Source organism: Mauremys reevesii, linkage group 3 (genome assembly GCF_016161935.1).
Source record: "Mauremys reevesii isolate NIE-2019 linkage group 3, ASM1616193v1, whole genome shotgun sequence".
NCBI classification, from domain to species: domain Eukaryota; kingdom Metazoa; phylum Chordata; order Testudines; family Geoemydidae; genus Mauremys; species Mauremys reevesii.
The window spans coordinates 73,445,939-73,466,385 of NC_052625.1; the positions used below are offsets into that span (position 1 = coordinate 73,445,939).

General features: G+C 40.7%; 1 protein-coding gene across 8 annotated transcripts in view; it reads left to right on the top strand.

The window, feature by feature from the left end:
* The window catches only part of PLD5 (phospholipase D family member 5), a 262,504-nt gene that overhangs the window by 162,651 nt on the left and 79,406 nt on the right, over positions 1–20,447 (top strand). The window contains exons 5-6 of one of the 8 annotated variants that reach the window (XM_039531269.1): positions 9,064–9,110; position 9,169. The exons of 6 other annotated variants lie outside the window; for them this stretch is intronic. In XM_039531269.1, coding sequence (XP_039387203.1) covers positions 9,064–9,110; position 9,169 — 48 coding nt within the window. Of the gene's footprint in view, positions 1–9,063; positions 9,111–9,168; positions 9,170–20,447 lie in introns of those variants that run through there. One more of the 8 variants, XM_039531268.1, reaches the window with a different exon arrangement.

A 20,447-nucleotide genomic window follows, 5' to 3' on the forward strand; every position in this document is an offset into this window, starting at 1 on the left:
GAAGAAATGGAATCTGGGGACAGGATATAATTGATTGGGCAACAAGAAGCAGAGAATACATGAATGGGAGAGCAGAACTGAACTGACGGAGAGGGAGACCACATAAAATGATTTCATTTCTCTCCCCCCAACCCTTTGTGCGTTACTTGGCTTCCCAGACTGCAAACTCCTTGGAAGAGGGTCCGTGCCTTCTTGCTGTCTGATCACCATTAGTGCTATGGCAATATAAATTACATTCATAAATCTATGTTAAAAGAATGTTGTTTCGGTTGCAAAGTTAAGCTCCAAAAAGTTTAGAAATGTCACAATCAAGGTTCTTTATACAATCTTTATTCAGCCTCTTTGTGCATGTGCACTATGATACAGCCTTAAATTACAAGATTACGTACTATCTTTTCCGCAGGACCCCTTCTTCACTCTAGGCTTGATCCTGCATCACTGAAGTTAATAGGAGTTTTTCCATTGACTTTAGTGAGAGAAGAATCAAGCCCTCAGTGCGCAGAATGGGCAGCACTCCCTCAATGGGCATTCTTTCTTTGGGAAATGTGCAGTATTTCTTTTTATCTTAATCATTCAATGTGTGGCCCCAGGCTTTAATTATCACACATCATCCAAATCTCACACAGAATACATATGAATTTCCTCCTAGGCATTTCTATGGTGCTCATCATTATTGGTGCTGAGTGCTTCACAAATGTTAATGAATTCATCTTCACAGCATCCCTGTGAGGTGGGAAAGTACTATTATCCACATTGTACAGGTGGGAAACCGAGGCACAAACTTAAGGCCAAAGTGACAGTACCAGGCTTGAGACACTGATTTTTCATAGTTCACCATTCTTATAGCACTTTATATATTCAAAGCACAGCTCCCATTGACTTCATTTGCAGCTGAGTGCTCAGTATTTCTGTAAATTAGGTCCTAAGCATAGGTGTTAGCCCTTATTAGTTCAACTCCTGATCCAACAAATATCACTGGGAGAGTGGAGAAAAATCCGTTATTGAGGAAGTCCCAATAGAGAAAATGAAAGCCATTTGGACTCAACTCATTTATTGCGATTGTCTAGAGACTTAGAGAACCCAGGTGTGATGTGGCTTGGAGAAGTGCAGTGACATGAAGTGAAATAAGCTTCCAGTTGGCTCTGATGCTGATGAAAGTGCCTGGCATCACAGACTCCTCTTTCACTGTCAGGTGGATTTTGTCCAGTTGCCAAAGAGAGAGGGAGAAATGAGGATTCTGGGCCAAATTCATTCCACTGGCATAAACTCTGAGAATAAACCCAGCCGCCCGTGGCGGCTCAGTGCTCCGGGGCACCCTGGCCACCCGAGACAGCTCAGAGCTCTGGGGTACCCCGGCCGCCTGCGGTGGCTCCATAGCTTCCATGACCTCCATGAGAAAATCATAGCCCTATCAATGATTAATCCAAGTTCAGCAGTCACCAGAAGTCAAATCAAGGGGTTTTAATTTCAAATGTTTATTCATCAAATGAAAGGTAAATAACCCTAAACATATATCTGGCAAATATTGCCTAAGTTATTACTAGATGACCAATAACTCATTATACTGTTATGTCAAAACCTGACATTATACAAAGTCCTGGGTTGAAAACCAGGATTATTAACTTCTATGGAATCAGAATTTCATCCCCTTGTTTCTTGTGCCCATGCGCATATATCCCCAGCATGAGTTTCTCCTCTGCAAGCTTAGGCTACGCCTGTATCAGGGCCAGAATTTGGCCCACCATTTATATAAATACTTCTTTTCTGTACCCTTTTTGGTTTCTGTCAGTAGCTTATTACAGCTTGTTTTCAAGGTGGTGGTTTTAGCCTTTTTCTTGGCTAGTATGTTACATTTTCAGTCTACTAGACTGAAACATTTCTCTTCTTGTAAACCTCCCACTCCGTGTGCATAATTCTGTACCAGTCTTTGTCCTTCAGTAGTGTAGGTTTATTATCTGCAATTAGCAGTTTGTTTTGTCAGTTATTACGTGTATGAAATCTGAATTGCTTGCAAATTATGATCTTATTTTAGCTAATAGTGACTGTTAATTCTCTTTGAGGGGCAGTGGTGGATTTCCTTGCTCAGTTGGTCTTACTTGGTTTTTTTTTCCCCTCTGTTTTATTTGCAGTTTCCCTCCTTTCTTACTGTATCAATTTTCCATTAATTATTTATTGTCTCCATATTCACTTTTATTGTATATATTTATTTTGACTGATGCAGGTATAAAAAGGGGACCCTATCCATCTGATAGGCAGCACTGACCTGAATTACAAGAACAAAATAAATAAATAGCAGCTGAATTTTCACAACAACCAGCACAGCTAGTATGCTATGTATCATATGGCACTATTGAGACTTTGAAATAAAATAAAGTCCCTGAGCTAAGAAACTTGTGGTATAAGGGTTGGATCCTGCAGCCCCTATTCACCTGAATAACCCCATAGTGTTCAGGGGAACTAAACACTTCAATCAGATTGCATTCTGTGTTGAACAGACACTACAGGGACACCAGGGGAAGATTCATCCCATTGTGGAGAAGAAGGAAGAAAAAGGGGAGAAGGCTAGACCAGTAGGGAGAGAGGTGTGAGCTTTTTGTTTGTTTGTGCACTTAGGGCTAGTCTACACTTACCGTCCGGGTCGACGCGGTGAGTTCGACTTCTCGGAGTTCGAACTATCGCGTCTAATCTGGATGCGATAGTTCAAACTCCGGAAGCGCCGCGGTCGACTCCGGTACTCCACCACTGCAAACGGCGGTGGCGGAGTCGACCTTGGAGCCGCGGACTTCGATTCCGCGGCGTCTGGACGGGTGAGTAGTTCGAACTAGGGTACTTCGAATTCAGCTACGCTATTCACGTAGCTGAACTTGCGTACCCTAGTTCGACCCCCGCCCTTGGTGTAGACCTGCCCTTAGAGTTACAGATACTTCAAGATGCCATAAGGTGCTGTGGATTTCAAAAAAAACCTGTTACCCCAGGAATGACAATAGAGAGCGCTCTAATATCTTACAGGTCAAATGAAATTTGGTTAGTACCTTTTTCTACTACTCTTAGCACACTTCTGAGGTGCTGCACAGGTTACAGCTATCATGCCTATAGATATGGTGGCGTTTGACTTCTGTATTTGCGAGGGGCAGAGGGCTTAATATGTACAGCTCTGACTTTTGAATTTACTGAATATTCATGGTACATAAATTACAATATATTTGAAATCATAAACACTGTTTACATTTATTATTTAATCACCTTTCATTTTTTGTTTTGTTTTAATTTTTGACATGTTTACCAGCTACCACTAAACAGACTCGAGCACTTTCATGTGACTATGAATCATGTCTCACTAGTTTGAAAGATACATAAACATTGGCTTAATATAGAAATAGATAAGTCTCTACACATTCACTTGATATGCCGACAAACAGATCTTTCCAGTGCTGTAGGAAGAGTGTGAACAGCAGGGCCAGATACCCAACAGCCCAAGTGTGTTGTGGGCTTGTGAAGGGTCCCAAATGTTTAGGCTATTATTGGAATGTTTAAATGAATAAAACCAACGAGGAGTCCGGTGGCACCTTAAAGACTATCAAATTTATTTGGGCATAAGATTTCGTGGGTAAAAAAAAATAACCCACGGAACCTTATGCCCAAATAAATTTGTTAATCTTTAAGGTACCATTGGACTCCTTGTTGTTTTTTGTGAATACAGACTAACGCGGCTACTCCTCTGATATTTAAATGAATAGTTGTTATAAGATATTATATGTAATAATAAGGGTAGGGTTTTCAATACCACTGAACAGTAGAGCTGGGTGGGAAACAATATTCCCATCCCAAATCAGGCCAAAAAGCTGAAATCTCAACAACAACAACAAAAAATGTAAACCAAAAATCTGAAAAAAATAAAAAATAAAAAAATCCAGTCTGGGGCAATTGAATTGTTTCATTTTGATCATGTCAAAAATCTTTGTTTAGTTTTCAACCTTTTTTCTTCTCTTTTTTACAATTTTAGCTATATATTAACTTTCAGTTAGAAACAAAAAATCATTTTGAACCAAAAAAACCTTCATTTTGAAAATATCAGAACAGGATATTTCAACAATTTTGAATTTTTTTCTAAACAGAAATCTCATTGAAACTGACTCTTTCCTGCAAAAAGTTTTGATTTTGGTGAACTGGTATTTTACAACAAATATTTATTCTAAAAAACCTTGACCAACTCTCCCCTCCTCAGCATTGGCCTAGCTTTGCTCCTTTTCAAGTCAACGAGCAAAAGTATTCAGCATTGGCTTAACTCTGTTCTCATTGATGTTTAGCGCTGAGTATTTGAAAATCCTGCCCTAAATGTCTGGTCACATTCTATGCTCTTAGTAAAGATGCTCTGACAGGACTTCTCCAGGATGTTCATAGTTCTTAGCACTGGCTTTCATTGACAATACTGCAGGAGTGCAAGTGTTTGTGCCTTTCCTTCTGCATGCTCATTTTCCTATCATTCCATAGCCTGGAGTTGGGCACAAGAGAATTGTGTGACTTCGTTTTATTCTTGAATTGCAGTTTCATTAGTAACAGAATAGATTACAACACTTGTGTTGTAGTGTTGACTACATCAATAATATCATGTCTAGGGGCCTGTTTACACCACAGAAACTGCCATCTTAGACATCGTTGTTTCAATGCTAACTAGGTTCAACAGCAGACAGAGAGTTCTATGCTTGACACCTGATGTCTATTGAAGTCAGTGGCAAAGCTCCCATTGACTTCATTGATTTTAGTGGTGCAGGATTAGGGCACTGATTTTTTCTCTTGAGTTGCAGCTTAAGTCTGTCCACTTTTGCCTTAGCTTCTAGTTCCTGCAATCAAAGATATGTCATTCTTTGTTCATGTTCAAACTGCTGCTTGTTTGCTGCCTTCTGCATTCATAGAATCATAGAATATTAGGGTTGGAAGAGACCTCGGGAGGTCATCTAGTCCAACCCCCTGGTCAAAGCATGACCAACCCCAACTAAATCATCCCAGCCAGGGCTTTGTCAAGCCTGACCTTAAAAACCTATAAGGATGGAGATTCCACCACCTCCCTAGGTAACCCATTCCAGTGCTTCACCACCCTCCTAGTTAAATGGTGTTTCCTAATATCCAACCTAGACCTCCCCCATTGCAACTTGAGATCATTGCTTCTTGTTCTGTCATCTGCCACTACTGAGAACAGCCTAGCTCCATCCTCTTTGGAACCTCCCTTCAGGTAGTTGAAGGCTGCTATCAAATCCCCCCTCACTCTTCTCTTCTACAGACTAAATAACCTCAGTTCCCTCTGCCTCCCCTTGTAAGTCATGTGCCCAAGCCCCCTAATCATTGCCCTCCGCTGAACCCTCTCCAATTTGTCCACATCCCATCTGTAGTGGGGGGAACCAAAATTGGACACAATACTCCAGGGGTGGCCTCAGCAGTGCCAAATAGAGGGGAATAATCACTTCCCTCAATCTGCTGTAGATCAATTGCCTTCTGATCACTGGCCACTGATCTTTAACCTTTAAAACTCTCAATATCATATTTTAAATTTTGAATAGTGTGGGGTTCTGATCCAAAGCTTAATTGACTTGGTTCTGTGGATCCTAGCCAGACTACACCATTGTAACCGTGCCTTTGTCAGCAGGGGTCAGTTTCTGGAATATAAATAATACCCACAATGTGCGGTAAAGCATGCAAGTTTTTTTAAAAAGTAAAAAAACCCCTGAATATACTTTCCCTATGAAACAGATGATGCAAGCAATACCTACAAACTAAAAAGTTCTGTAAAAGTAGAAGCGTGGTGGCAGGTTTGTTCAGTTTTGTTTTTCTTAGGAATCCACAATGAATGTGAAACTCAAACATGAATGGGAAAATACCATGAATGCTGAGAATGAGAATCAAAATCCACAATGTGAATGTGCCAATGACAGTTTTATTAAGAATGAGGAAAAGCTAAACCTACCCATTTCTCATGGCATCTTGATCTCTGACATGGCCATTGAAGGACTTCACAAAGTAATCGGTGATATTTCAACTTGAAATACACTGCTGCTAGGACAGATTTCCTATTACTCACATGAGAAGTCTGTTTGCAGTGTTGTTGTAGCCGTGTTGGTCCCAGGATATTAGAGAGACAAGGTGGGTAAAATAATATCTTTTATTGGACTAACTTCTGTTGGCGAATGAGACATGCTCACACAGAGCTCTTCTGCAGGTCTGGGAAAGGTACCTGGGAAAAATACATTTCTCAGATCCAAAGAAGACAAGCTCTGGGTAGCTCAAAAGCTTGTTTTTCATGAACAGAAGTTGATCCCGAATAAGATATTACCTCACCTACCTTGTCTTAGTGTAAAGATTGTCATTGGTGCAAACCTAGGGGGCTTTTCCCATGAGGCAAAGGACAGGCTTGTGGCGGCTGCTCTCAACTGGGATCAGCAAAGCTGGGTTTGATTCCCAGCTCTACCACAGACTTCTTGGGCAACCTTGAGTGTGTCACTCGGTCTCCCTCAGTTCCACATCTCAAGGTGACTGTAATGCTATGTACTTCATCTATCTTGTTTGTTTAGATTGCTAGTGCTTTACAGCAAGGACTTCAGCTTGGTGTGGTTTTGTACAGGGCCCCACAGCATGGGGCTCCAATCTCAGTGAGCTGCTAAATGCTACTCTAATACAAATATAAATAATAATGGGACACAGAATAAAGTCTGAGGTGCTTCTCACACATATACCATGAGAGACCAACAGAAGCAGGAGTATGTTGAATTCGGGATGTTCAACTCTCACTCAAATGATTGCTTTTTTTGTGATCCATGATTGTTCTTTGCCTACTATATAAAAACATCATGCTACACGGAGTGGTGTGCTGTAGGAGATAGGAAGCACTTAACAGAAAATTCAGTGTTTGATCAGTGCCTTTTATATTCAGCTCTTGCTGGAGTGTCACTTTTGATATGATTCTTTTTTTTTTCTTGCCAAACTCCAGCTATGCTTCAGCTGGTTGTGTGCATGCTTCATTTATACATCTGTCTTTCTTTCATTGCATGTTGGTTCCTCCCAAACTTTACAGGCAATTTACTGCAAGAAGAAATTTGTATTTACTGCAAGAAGAAACATAATGTTCCCAGAGGTGATAAACTGTTAATGAAAAAAATGGTATACTGCATGTTCGTAAATTTAGATGCAACCATACACAGAATTCAAGAGGAGAAACCCAGCAAAACAACACTTGCACCCAGGGCCAGGATGGCCCATTATTAACTCCTTTCCCTAATCAGATAGGCAGTAATTGTGGGAGGGGGCAGTCCTCCTCATGTGGCCACAATGGTTATTGTACTTCCCTGATGGTCACATGCCTGGGAAAGTTTCACCTAACTTTGGACACCCTGTCCTCTCCTCCGACCTCCTTCTCCCCCCCAGGAGTTTGCCTGGCTGTGCTCCAAGTGGTGCTTCGGGGAGCAGGAGTACCCAACTATGGAAGGGAGACCCGGCTCCTCTCCTCTCCCACTGCACACTGGAGGGACTCGGCTGCAGTGGGCAGATCCTGAGCGCATTGCTGCTGAGGGAGGAGCGACTGGCAGGCTCCAGAGTGCTGCAATAAAAGCTCCCACAGCTGCCTCCATCCTTCCCCTTTTCTGTGCAAACTGTGTCCCTCCCCTCGCCGGTGAACTGACCACAGCAGCTGCAGCCCCAGTGCTGAAAGATGCTCTGCAGCCAGCATAAGCCCTCCTGCTGCTTGCACTGGGACTGGTATACAGGCAATATCCATACAAGTCCCTGCTCCCCTCTACCTGTAGGTTCTTAGTGGGGGGTCATGGCCACCTTCCCTTTCTTTATGTTCAGATGGGAGAAGAAGTGCCAAAACTTCTTTCTGTTGTAAACATAGAGTCACGGTATAGAAAAAGTTGAGAACATCTGCTGTAGGGGGTGTTTCAGTTCCTTTTTTTAACCTGTACCCTGGGATATGATTTGATTTAAGGTTTTCCTAAGAGGTAGCCTTTGTGTGATGCAAAGCCTGAGGCTACAGACCCTCCCATTTGAGGGAAATACAAATTACAAGATAATCCCAGGGTTTGTTGGGTTTTTTTGGGGCAGGGGGGTTAAAATAACTCTCCGACTCCTGTGCTTGTGGTGAGAGCCTGGAAAACTGATGTAAACTTACTGAAAGCAGTGGGCCTCCGCTTGTTCAGGAAGAAATTGGAATGAAGGTCCTAAAGACATTCTCTCTCTCTCTCACATGCGCTTATTAGAGTGAGTTACATTTAGGGGTGTCCTGTGCCTAGTGGTGTGATAAAGAACAGGAGTCGATTACATTAAGAGTGGAAGGAGGGCAGATGGTGGGTAAGGGGGAACCGTGTCACAGGCCTGCCAAAATATTCAAAGGTCAGCTTTCCTCTTAGTTATCGCTCTTGAGGAGAAGATAAGTAAAACTTTTTCTTCCTGGCAATTGCTCCTGTGTGGCATTTGATGTAAAAGAGGAGTAAAAAGGATCAGTGAAATGCATGGCATAACATTTCCATTTCTCTAGTATGTTACTTTGATTTATAATAGCATGATCAACCATTTTCAGTCATTTCAAATGAAGGGGGGTTTGCCTATAAGGAGATAAGAGGTATCCCCAGCTTGAGGGTTTGGAGGCGGGGGTGGGGGGGGGGGTTATGTTTGGTCAGGAACTGTATTTCCATTTTGTCATTGGCCTGGCTCTGTTGCTTAGTTTGTCCCTCTTTTATCTCATTATTATGCCTGGCTTTGCATGTGCTGCATGGGTGTAATGCATCCTCAGCTCAGTAAGGGAAGCTTTGAGCTGTGCACAGTACCATTACAATGTCAACATTCAGAAATATGGATGCTCCATGGGAATATGAGTGTTCTTGACAGATGTGGCTCTACTGGTATGGGGCTGAGGTAGATTTAATTCCAGTGCTTTCCTTGTCAGTCCCTCCTGACCCAGGATCAGATGGCAGGCTCTGTAGGGGAGTTGTGGGTGGGTGCAATGTTGTGAAGACTCCCACCCTTTTGAAAGTCAGCAGCAGCAGCAGAAACAGGCTCATTTTCTCATTCACTTTGCAGGGAAGAGTGAAACAGGATCCTGTGCTGAGGTGGCCAACAGAATGGGGGTAAGTCATCTTGCAAAGAGGAAATAATGTGGGCATGAAATAAAGAGCTATTTCACAGGGTTACAGAAAATGAGTTGTAAAAGAATACAAGAAGAAAAATAAATCCCTCCAGTGTCTCCATGGAGCTTCCTTATTTTGAATGTTGACTTTTTAAAAACACAGCTCTAGCCACACATTAAAACTGGGGTTTTTCAAAAGAGTGGCTAATGGATGTCACACTGCTAAGCTTTTGACAGTCAGTTTGAGAATGCACCATTTGGCATTTTGATTTACTGTAACATAGGATTGGTCCTACTTTATTATTTCATAGTCCTCAGATACTCACAATAACATAGATGTATGCTTTGAATTTATTTTTTATTAGTTTCTGGTGGAAGTTATTATTTTCATGCATATTTTCTTTACTGGTAGGATTTTCAGATGGTGGCAAGCGATCAAAGACTTAGTTCCAAACTGAAAGACTTCTTAATGTCCTGCATCCACCAGAACACCAGCATGACCACGGTGAGGGAATACCGTGCTGTTGGAGGTGCACGGCAAAATTTTTAGAAGTGTCTTAGGAGCCTAAGTAACATTGACTTTCAATGGGACTTAAGTGTGGTCTCTGCAACGTTTTGCTGACATAGCTGTGTCAGTTAGGAGTGTGAAAAAATTACATCCCCAACTGAGGTAGCTATGCCAGCAAAAGCCTTAGTGTAGACTCAGACTGGCCAAAAAGTCCTTTTGCCATTGCTTATTTTAGTCTAGCCTCGTTCTCAGATGAACCCTTTTGGCTGAAATTTTCCAGTAAAATTCATCCTGAGGCAGTCATGGCATGAGAGATCTGAGCCCAAACAATTAAAGTTTGGAAAAGTTATAATCAACTGAAAACAAGGTTTTATAATAGGAAGGGTGGGCAGCCTTAATAAAATGTGGTGCTACCAGCCTCGCCTATAAGTATTTTCAGTCTGATTTCCCTTTATTTTTTTCATCCTGCAGTTTCCCATACTCTTGCCCATACACTCACAGTGCTTCTTATCATCCCTCACCCATGCGTACCATGTAAGCCTTCATCTAAGCCTCCACCTCACTCGGTTATGTAGTTTAGTGGTCCCCAAGTCCCATGTAATCTTCCCTTTCCTCCTGCCTACGCCGATACCTCAGGCCCTATCTGTCTCCTTTTCCCCTCTCAACTGACAAGCTTCCTTTCCTGTGCAAATAGTCTGGTGAATGCTGCTGACATAAAGTGTAAATGCTTTCTCATGCGGCTGCTAAGGCATCCAGTTGGAGAGTCAGTGCTTCCAGAGAGTATGGGTCCATCCAGGGACGGCTCTATGTTTTTTGCCGCCCCAAGAATGCCAGACAGGGAGCCTTTGGCAGCGTTTCTGCGGGAGGTCCGCCAGTCACGTGGACTTGCCGCCCCAGGCACGTGCGTGCTGCGCTGGTGCCTGGAGCCGCCCCTGGGTCCATCCCCAGCCCCACATGGTGCCTTGTGAGCACCTAGGGCCTTAGCATACCCAGAAATTCCATGCCCTTTGGTGTCCAAACATAAAGGATCCAGATAATGCTCTCTACTCTGTCCCATGGGACAGCTATGAATGCTCTGGACTGGGGAGTATCCTCCTCCCAAATGCCTGATTCCTCCCCTGCGAGGTGGCTACTAGGGTTCCATACCACACAGTGTGGGAGAAGTAGGAGTGGTGCTGAAGGTCCAATGCTGCCAGTTCCCTGCCTGACCAAGGTCTCAGTGGGGAGGAAACTGGATGGGTCCTTCTTCACCAACCCTCTAGTGCAACAGTTGATGCTCTGAGCTGAGATGTCTGTAGTCCCTGAGAGAGTGAGGTGATCGCTGGGCTCTGCTCCATTTGAGGCCCTAGGAGCCTAGTATAGAATTCTATAATGAGACAGGCGCTATGACAGAAACAGTACAAATTCAGCCTTGTGGGTCTGAATGCCCATATCTTTGAACTTGTATTGCTTTTTTCTGTGACTTCGTGCCATACAGTGTTTTCTTTCGATTTGTTGCTGTGTGGCTCAAACAGCAGGGTTTAACCTGTGATTTCGGGGTGTTTTTGTTTCTATTGACTGTACTCTGCATGTTTCCCTCACCTGCCTAATAACAAAGAGATCTTGGACCACTAGTTTTCTAGCCTTTTGCTGTTGATGTTGTGATAGACTGTTTGGATGGAAGTCAAGCTAGGTTAGGAAACTGTAATTGACAATGTATTACTTTATATTCATTTGTGTCTCCTGTGTATTTTTTCAAGGATAGAAGCAGCAGAATAATTTTTCTGTGTGCTTTATTTCTCTCTTCAGTATATTGCATGAATTTTCCTACTTGTGACACTAAGGCAAGTCCACGTGTTTCTTCATAGTTTCCATTTTATGTATGTAGTAGTTATGGAGCCAAAACTAAATGTCGACAATCCATAAAATATGTGACAGGCTGATATGAGCAGTGATAGATCCATCCTGAGACTCTTCTTGCTACAGTCAAGTTCAAATATCTGTCTTGCATCATATATTTTAAAACAGAAATGACTATAAAAATTTCATGCCCTTTTAAGGCCCATAGGCCCATGGTAAGAAATAAAAGCCCAGCTTCATTTATTGTTCAGGCTGAGAGAACATGAGAAACTCCCAGGGCCCACATTTACAGTAGTGGCCAGTGATTTTGTGTGCCCAACTTTTGACACCTTAACCCTAAATTTCAGAGATGCCAAGCACCCATATCATCCATTAACTTCTCCTGGAGTGCTGAGAACATGTGAAAATCAGAACCATTTTGGGCACCCAAAATCAGTGACCATTCCTTGGCCCATATTTTCTTCCAGCCTTATCCCTTCCACAATCCCATTGCCAGAGGTTTACAGAATATTATATACTCCTCAGGAAATCAGCAGCCTGCTATCAACACAGATCATCAGCATTTCTGTGCCTGATAATCAGAGGGTTACTTGGGTTTACAGTCTGTGTAAAGGAAAAATATAATATGTGAACAGAAAAATTAACCATTACTTGCAGTATGAGAAGTACAAGATTGTTGTAGATATTTCATAGAGGTGGTTGGGGGAATTTTCCATTGAAATTATTTCACACACACACACACACACACACACACACACACACACACACACACACACACACACACACACACACACACACACACACACACACACACACACACACACACACACACACACACACAAAATCAATTTTTCTGATGGAACATTGAAATGTTTATTTCAGGTTGCCCTGAATCAAAATATTTCTATTTGTCAGACCAAATTGAAACTTTTAGTTTCAGAATAGTTTCATGTTAATCTGTATTTTCCTGAGGTGCGTTATGGGACATATAATCCAGCTGGGAACTCCTCCCCACAGAGAAGATCCAGTGTATGACATACATGAACAAATACAGCTTCCATGAGGCATCACAACAACTCAGGGGACCACAGATCAATGTTAAACTGAAAGGAAACATTTCAATCCAGGAATATCAAAACATTTCATATCAATCAGGGATGTCTAAATGAAACATTTCAGCATTTCCAAAACAAAATTGTTCAGAACTTCCCTTCTGCTGGGGATAAGGTGGAGAAAGGAGGACATTTTCATGTTTTTGACATGATTTTGGATGAAAACAAATTTTCAAACATTGAAATTTCCTGCGGGACTGAAATTCCAATTTGCAACCGACTCTAAGGCCTGATCTACACTAAGGGGTGGGGGGGGTCGAACTAAGGTATGCAAGTTCAGCTACGCGAATAGCATAGCTGAACTCTAACTACCTTAGTTAGAAGTACTCACCCCTTCAGACGCCGCGGGATCGAAGTCCGCGGCTCCCCCGTCGACTCCGCCACCGCCGTTCGCGGTGGTGGAGTTCCGGAGTCGACGGGAGCGCGTTTGGAGTTCGAACTATCGCTTCTAGATTAGACGCGATAGTTCGAACTCCGAGAAGTCGAACGCTACGCGTCGACCCGGCAGGTAAGTATAGACGTACCCTAACATTTCATTTGTGTTGCTTTGTAATTTTTGACTAATGTTCTTAGTAGATTGTCTTCAGTGATGTGTACTTGCTGATAATTAAGCTAACTAGCTGAAGGTGGTTGTGCTGCTGGAATCGGCTGACACTCTAGGTCTGCTTCATCCATGATGTAAATCAATTGACTTCAATGGGATTAACACCAGGGGTGAATTAGGGTCAATATTTTATGCTAGTGTGTTCTGAGATTTGGACAAAAAACAGACTATTTTTCTCTTTTAGGGAGGGTGCAATTAGGTATGTATAATAAAATAGTAACCACATCAGTCTTTCAGGATATGGATTAGTGTACAGGCCTCTGACAAAAATGTGAGATTATTCCATTAGTTGAGTACAAAAACATGATAGGTGAGTGTGGGAGTGAAAGGAGTGGAGTTACAGGGAGAATAAATGAATGAATGAATGGGTCAGCGAATGTGGGTGAATTACGAAACAATAAGTGTGAGAATGAATAATTGGATAGGTGGGGAAGGAAGGAGTAGAGAGTGAAGGAATAGGAGAGAAAGTGGGATGGGAAAGAGAGGAGCAAGATAACAGGAACAAAGCAAGCCAAAGGGAGAAAGTGAAAAGCCAACACAGAGAAAACTGAAGAAAAAAATCTAGGATGACTGCAGACAGAGCAGCAGCTAGTAGAAAGTAGGGCTTCCTCAGTGGGTGTGAGAGAGGGTAGACAGGTGAAGGGGGGAAAATGAGGACTTGAGGGGGAAGAGGGAGGGCAGGGGTGTGGGTGGGGACCAGAGGAAAGGGCAAGAGGGATAGGGAGAGATGAGCAGAAGGGAGAGGAAGAAAGGCCATCTGTCTGGATCGGAAATCTGGGGTCCGTACCTGGCTCTGCTGCTGACTTCTGTGAGCTCACGGGCAAATCACTTAGTTTCCCTGTGCCCTAGGTTCCCCGTTGTAAAGTGGGGATAATACCACAAGTGTTCTAAAATCAGTCCATGAATGTTCCTGAGAGGCTCGGTTACTATTGTGATGGGGTCAGGAAGGTACCTACTGAGACAGAAAACAATAAAATGGAAGAAAATTAGAGAGCAGTGAAATGGCATTAAGAGGAAAAGGAGTGAGAAAAATAGCGGGAAATTATGCTACCACTTTTTTTTCAAACTTCACCACCCAGCAGCCTCCATGCTCAACTCCACCAAGCTGCACCACTCCAGAGGACCACTACCAAGCAGCACCAGCCCACAGCCGCCTTATTTGAGCGGAAACCCACAAAATGGTTGAAAAATTAACCCAGAACCAAACCTTTTACACTCAAAGCATGATGGGATATGATTGGTTAGGGGATGATGTTTGGCTATTTTGTGGACCTTGGACTGAAATAATTAGAGAGGCAAACTAGTTTAAAGGCATTCATTCACAGCATATTCCTGTAATTTTCTAAGGATTATCCCATGATATCCAAAGGCCTCTGAGATCTTTCTAAAGTTATTTGCAGTGTTGTTATAATTATATTAATACCAGAATATTAGAGAGACCAGAAGCTAGTCCAATAAAAGATATTGCCTCACCCATGTTTAATGTTACGTTAAGTTTGTTGGGGATATTAACATGTATAAATATTTGTATGAAATTATGTTGATAAATGAAAACAAATAGGAATTTAGCTTCATTTGCATGTAGGAGGTCAGGTTCCTATGTACGCATATGCTGATGAAAACTTGTCCATGAATTTTAGGATGTTTCAGAAGTTTTAAAAATGAATCCAGTTCTTCATAATAGTAACCTAAAAAAATAGCAAATGCCTGTCCATGGAAAAAATCAGTGTATCTAATCCCTTTTACTAATCCCTCTATTATATTTGTAATTGCATAACAATGTTGAATTTTTTAATTCAGAAGAGGGCTATTTTCATTTACAAAGAAAACACAATCTTATTGTACCAGTGATTTTACTGACAATGTAATAAGTCTTTCCTTAAGAAGTAATATGCCTGTCTTCTAAATCATCTGAGGATAAAAATTATTTTCCCAACATGTTCAACAATCTTATTTTTAATCGAGGCATTAGCCAAATGAACAGCATTCCCTCAAATAATAAGGAAGAAAAAAACCCATGGAAAAATTAAAAAACAAAACATCCTTTTCACTAATTTCTGTTGTACAGTAATTATCTACAGTGTCATCAGAATCAGCAGTGCATAGCTTTATACTCAGGAAATTTTCTTTAGATGATGACTGGTGCTAAGAGGTTACTAAGTTGTATGATAGAAATAAAATTGGATTTTCAAACAGTGTACTCCATTGGAAGTTGCATTTGAAAACAATTTATTCCCATCAGGTTTCATTATTATGAAATAGTTTTACAACTTTAAATACAATTTCAATTTTCGGATGATTTGTCATAACTTTGTAGTTTTAAGAAGAAAATCAAACAAACAATAATTAGCAAGCCAGGAAATTTAAAATTAACATTAAAAGTATGGAAAAGCATAGGCAAGGTCACTGCCAACATCCTGTGCTCATTCCGTCTCACCTCCTGAAATCAGTTAAGATACAGTGCACAAAACTGTGGCATCTGACCTATCACCTATATAATGTAACTACATTTACCACAGTAGGCTAATAAGCATTTTTATCCCTATTTTACAGATAGGGAAAATGAGAAACAGGACGCCTCAGTGACTGTGTGGCAGTCAGTGTGATTTAGTAGATTAGGCATTGGATCAAGGTGAAGTAATTTTCAATCCCTTGATTTTTAAAAAAATAACTCTAATGTGAAAATGTGTGTTATTGTTATTTTAGATTAAAACTTATAATGAACTCAATTATAAATTCCATTCCTGTTTTTTAAAGTGCCACTTCTGGTAGGGTATCTTCTGTGAATTTTACAAAACTGCTATAGGCAAAACAAAGCATTGGAAATTAAGATCCAATTCTTACAGACATTTAAGCAAATATGTAACTTTATTCACATGAATAAAACCCATTAATTTCAGTGGACCTACTTGTACTTATGCATTTGAAGGATCGGGGCTACAATTGTAATTTTTTAAAATTTAGAGGCATAAAATCTTTGTCATTTCACAACAATACCACTTCACTAGCAATAAAAAGTTATTTAGATTTTCAGTACATTAACTAAATCATTGTGAACTCTTATACACATGGGCCAACATTTGCAAAAATAGTAGCCTAAAGTCAGACTCCTACACTCCATGATTAAGCACCTAAAAATGGGATTTTTCAAAAGCATGTGAGTAATTTAAGAATAGAAATCCAACTGGCTTCAAACTGCAAACCCCTATGGAGAAACATAATGTAGAAGCATTTCAGCATTCTTGACTTGTGCAATATATCAGAAGCTGGTTTTGGCTGCAAATATAGTACAGACTATTTGCTGAGCAATTTTGTGTTTGAGTTTGTGATGTTCTCACAGTAAGGATGTTAATCAGGCCCTGAACATGTCTCTTTCAGCATAGATGAGCATTTAAGTGTGAAACTTCTTGGTAGAAAAATACAAAACCTGAAGTGTTGCTAACAATTAGGAAATTAGTTTTTAAAAAGTGCAAAACATCCACTTTATTAATTTAAGACTATAAAATGTGAAGAAACTGAAGAATTAGCAATGTAAAAAATCATGATATAAATAAACAATGGGTTTTTTTAAATCAATGTATTTATCCACCATACATTTAACTGAGATACAGGAGACCTGGTATCTAATACTGTATGTAATTCTGTTTTATAACATGAATGGGACTCTATTCATTGTTGTGGTCCTACTTTTGGAATCCTAGGTTTTCGTGGCTTTACAGTCAAACTGTCTTAAACTGGATTAAGAAGCCAAAACTATTGATTGTTTCTGAAACTGGAAAGAGACACCATTGCCGCCTCCCATGCCCTTCTATGGCAGGCAGCCCTGAGATGACATTAGAGTCACAGAATTTAGTATGGGAGCTGGGGAAGTTTTCAACTATTACCTCTAAAATTGGATGCCTGTGTCAATATTCAGGCTTGTAAGCACTGACGTCTGCATCTAACTTCAGGCATCTATGTTTAGAAAGTTGGGCCCATAGTGATTTCAGAGTTAGTGAAGGCTCTCAAAATGTAAGGCACTTCTCAAACCAAACACACAAATATATGGTTTATGTATATTAAGGTCTTAATTGTGCGACAGTTATGTCTGTTGGTAATAACTGATAAGAGTGATCTCTTTGACTTCAATTCACTACCCCTTTGTATAATTTATAGCTGTATTGCACAATCTAGCCATAAGAGTAGACTAGTGTCATACATGTCAAATTTTCAGATTCAGATTTCTCCCAGGATTGGGTGGAGTAAGTTATGGTGTTTCACTTCAGGTCTTTTCTAACGTATAGAGCAGGTGGAAAAATGAGTCCAAATTTTTGCAAAAATTTCATCCTGTTATTGCACTGAAATTTCAAAATCTTTTTCCAAAATTTGCTACTGTGGATCATAGATTCAAGGTCAGAAAGGACCATTGCGATCATCTAGTCTGACCTCAGGCCATAGAACTTCACCAAAATAATTCCTAAATCATATCTTTTACAAAACCATCCAGCCTTGATTTTAAAATTGTCAGTGATGGAGAATCCACCATGACCATTGTTAAATTGTTCCAGTGGTTAGTTATTTTTGCTGTTAAGTTTACACCTTATTTCTAGTCTGACTTTGTCAATCTCAACTCTGAGCCATTGGATCGTGTTATACTTTTCTCTGTGAAACTGAAGAGCACGTTATTAAATACTTATTCCCTATGCAGATAATTATAGTCTGTAATCAAGTCATCCTTTAATTTTCTCTTTGATAGGCTAAATAGATGAAGCTCTTTGAGTTTTTATCTATAGAAGGCATTTTTCTAATCCTTTAATCATTCTCATGGCTCTTCTCTGAACCCTCTCAAATTTATCAACATCCTTCTTCAATTATGGACACCAGAACTGGACACGGTATTCCAGTAGTCGTTGCTCTAGTGCCAAGTATAGAGGTAAAAAACCTCTCTACTCCTACAATTCCCCTGTTTATGCATCTCAGGATCACATTAGCTCTTTTGGCCATGGTGCAGGTTCAGTTGATTATCCATCACAACCCCCAAATCTCTTTTGAGTCACTGCTTCCCGGGGTAGATTCCCCCATTCTATAAGTATGGCCTACATTCTTTGTTCCTAGACATATACATTTACATTTAACTGTATTAAAACTCGTATTGTTTGCATGCACTCAGTTTACCAAGACATCCAGATTGCTCTGAATCAGTGACCTGTCCTCCTCACTATTTACCACTCCCCCAATTTTCATATCATCTTCAAACTTTTTATCAGTGATGACAGTGATAATGCATTGGTTACAAGTTGGATGAGGCAAACTGATTAAGATAAAATAAGAACCTGAACCTTTGCTCAGAATTAGAAATGAACCCAATCCAACCATTTTTTTTTCAAGACTGAAAACACTGGAGAACTTTTTTTTTTCAAGACTGAAAACACTGGAGAACTTTTCTTTTTAAGGCAATTATACTTCGTAGTTCCAGGTGGGACCAGAAATGCAAGTGTCAGGATACAATGAGAAAAGCTGCTGTTCTTCTGGCTAAGATGTAAATACTAGAATTGTGAAATACCAGAAATCTCACAAGTAAGTCTCTCTTCACGTGAAAGTTCCTTCATAACTTTGTAGTCCAAAGGACTATGAATAGTTCAGCTAGGAATGCAAACGTTGGGCTGGTTACCCTAACTGAATTGTTTACGGTTCATCTATTTTTAGGTGCAACATGCTCTGCTGACTTACACTGCATCCATTTTAAAGTGTGGCAGATTTTATCCTGCAAAATCCCACTAATCTCACCACAGGGATCAGACACTGTTAAGTTCATGGTGTCAAGCTGTCTGGAGTAGTTCACAATCATGAGTGCCAACCTCAGGGGCAGCCTGTCAAAAAGCAGGGCAAAACCGCAAACTGGCTGCATGTTCTATAATTAGATTTTCCCAGCACAGTAACACGTGTGAACTCCTAAAGTGCTATAGCAGTCTACCATCTGTGCTCTTACTTTCCGGAGAAGGTCAGGATCTCATGAAGAACCAACAACTCCAGGTTGATTTTTGTGCTTTTAATCTTTAAGGAACTTCACAAAATAGTTGTTTTGTGGATGATGCATCTTCAGCCATTTAGACACTTCTTGAATCTCTATCACCATGACTCAAAGATACAGTAGCTGAGCCGGTTGGCTGGGATTATGCTGTGCTATGACTAGCTCACACGTGCTTGTCTACACTTGAAATGCTACAGCGGCACAGCTGCAGTGCTTTAGTGTAGACACTACCTGCATTGAAAAGAGGAGTTCTCCGGTTGGTGTAATATATCCACCTCCCTGAGAGCTGGTAGCTAGATTGAGGGAAGAATTTTTCCAGCAACCTAGCACTGTCTACACTGGAAGATAGGTTGGCTAAACTATGTAACTCAGGGGTATGGCTTTCTTACGCTCCTGAATGAAGTAGCTGACTTTTAGTATAGACCAGGCCACCAAGTGCCTGCAGGAATGTTGCATGTTTTTCATTTGTGTTCTTAATTTTCTCAAGCTGTCATCCTATTTACTTCAGACTAGTTCCCCAGTCTGTCCAGATCATTTTGAATTTTAATCCTATCCTCCAAAGCACTCACAATCCCTCCCAGCTTGGTATTGTCTGCAAACTTTATAAGTGTACTCTCTATGCCATTATCTAAATCATTGATGAAGATATTGAACAGAACTAGACCCAGAACTGATCCCTGTGGGACCACATTCATTATGTGCTTCCAGCAGGACTGTGAACCACCGATAACTACTCTCTGGAAACGGTTTTCCAACCAGTTTTACACCCACTTTATAGTAGTTCCATCTAGGTTGCATTTCCCTAGTTTGTTTATAAGAAGGTCATATGAGACAGTATCAAAAGCTTTACTAAAGTCAAGATATACCATGTCTACCTCTTCCTTCCACCCACAAGGCTTGTTACCCTGTCAAAGAAAGCTATCAGGTTGGTTTGATATGATTTGTTCTTGACAAATCCATGCTGACTGTTACTTATCACCTTATTATTTTCTAGATGTTTGAAAATTAATTGCTTAATTATTTGCTCTATTATCTTTCGGGGTACAAAAGTTAAGCTGACTGGTCTGTAATTCCCTGGGTTGTCCTTATTTCCTGATGGGGTGGTCTGTCGTAGACACCTATCATGATATCACCTTTGTTTTTTACTCCTTTTATCCTTACCCAGAGACTTTCAACTAGTTTGTCTCCTATTTCCATCTCAACCTCAGTCCAAGTATATACATTTATACAACTTTAACTCTGATTGAATGCATTTTTGTGTGGCA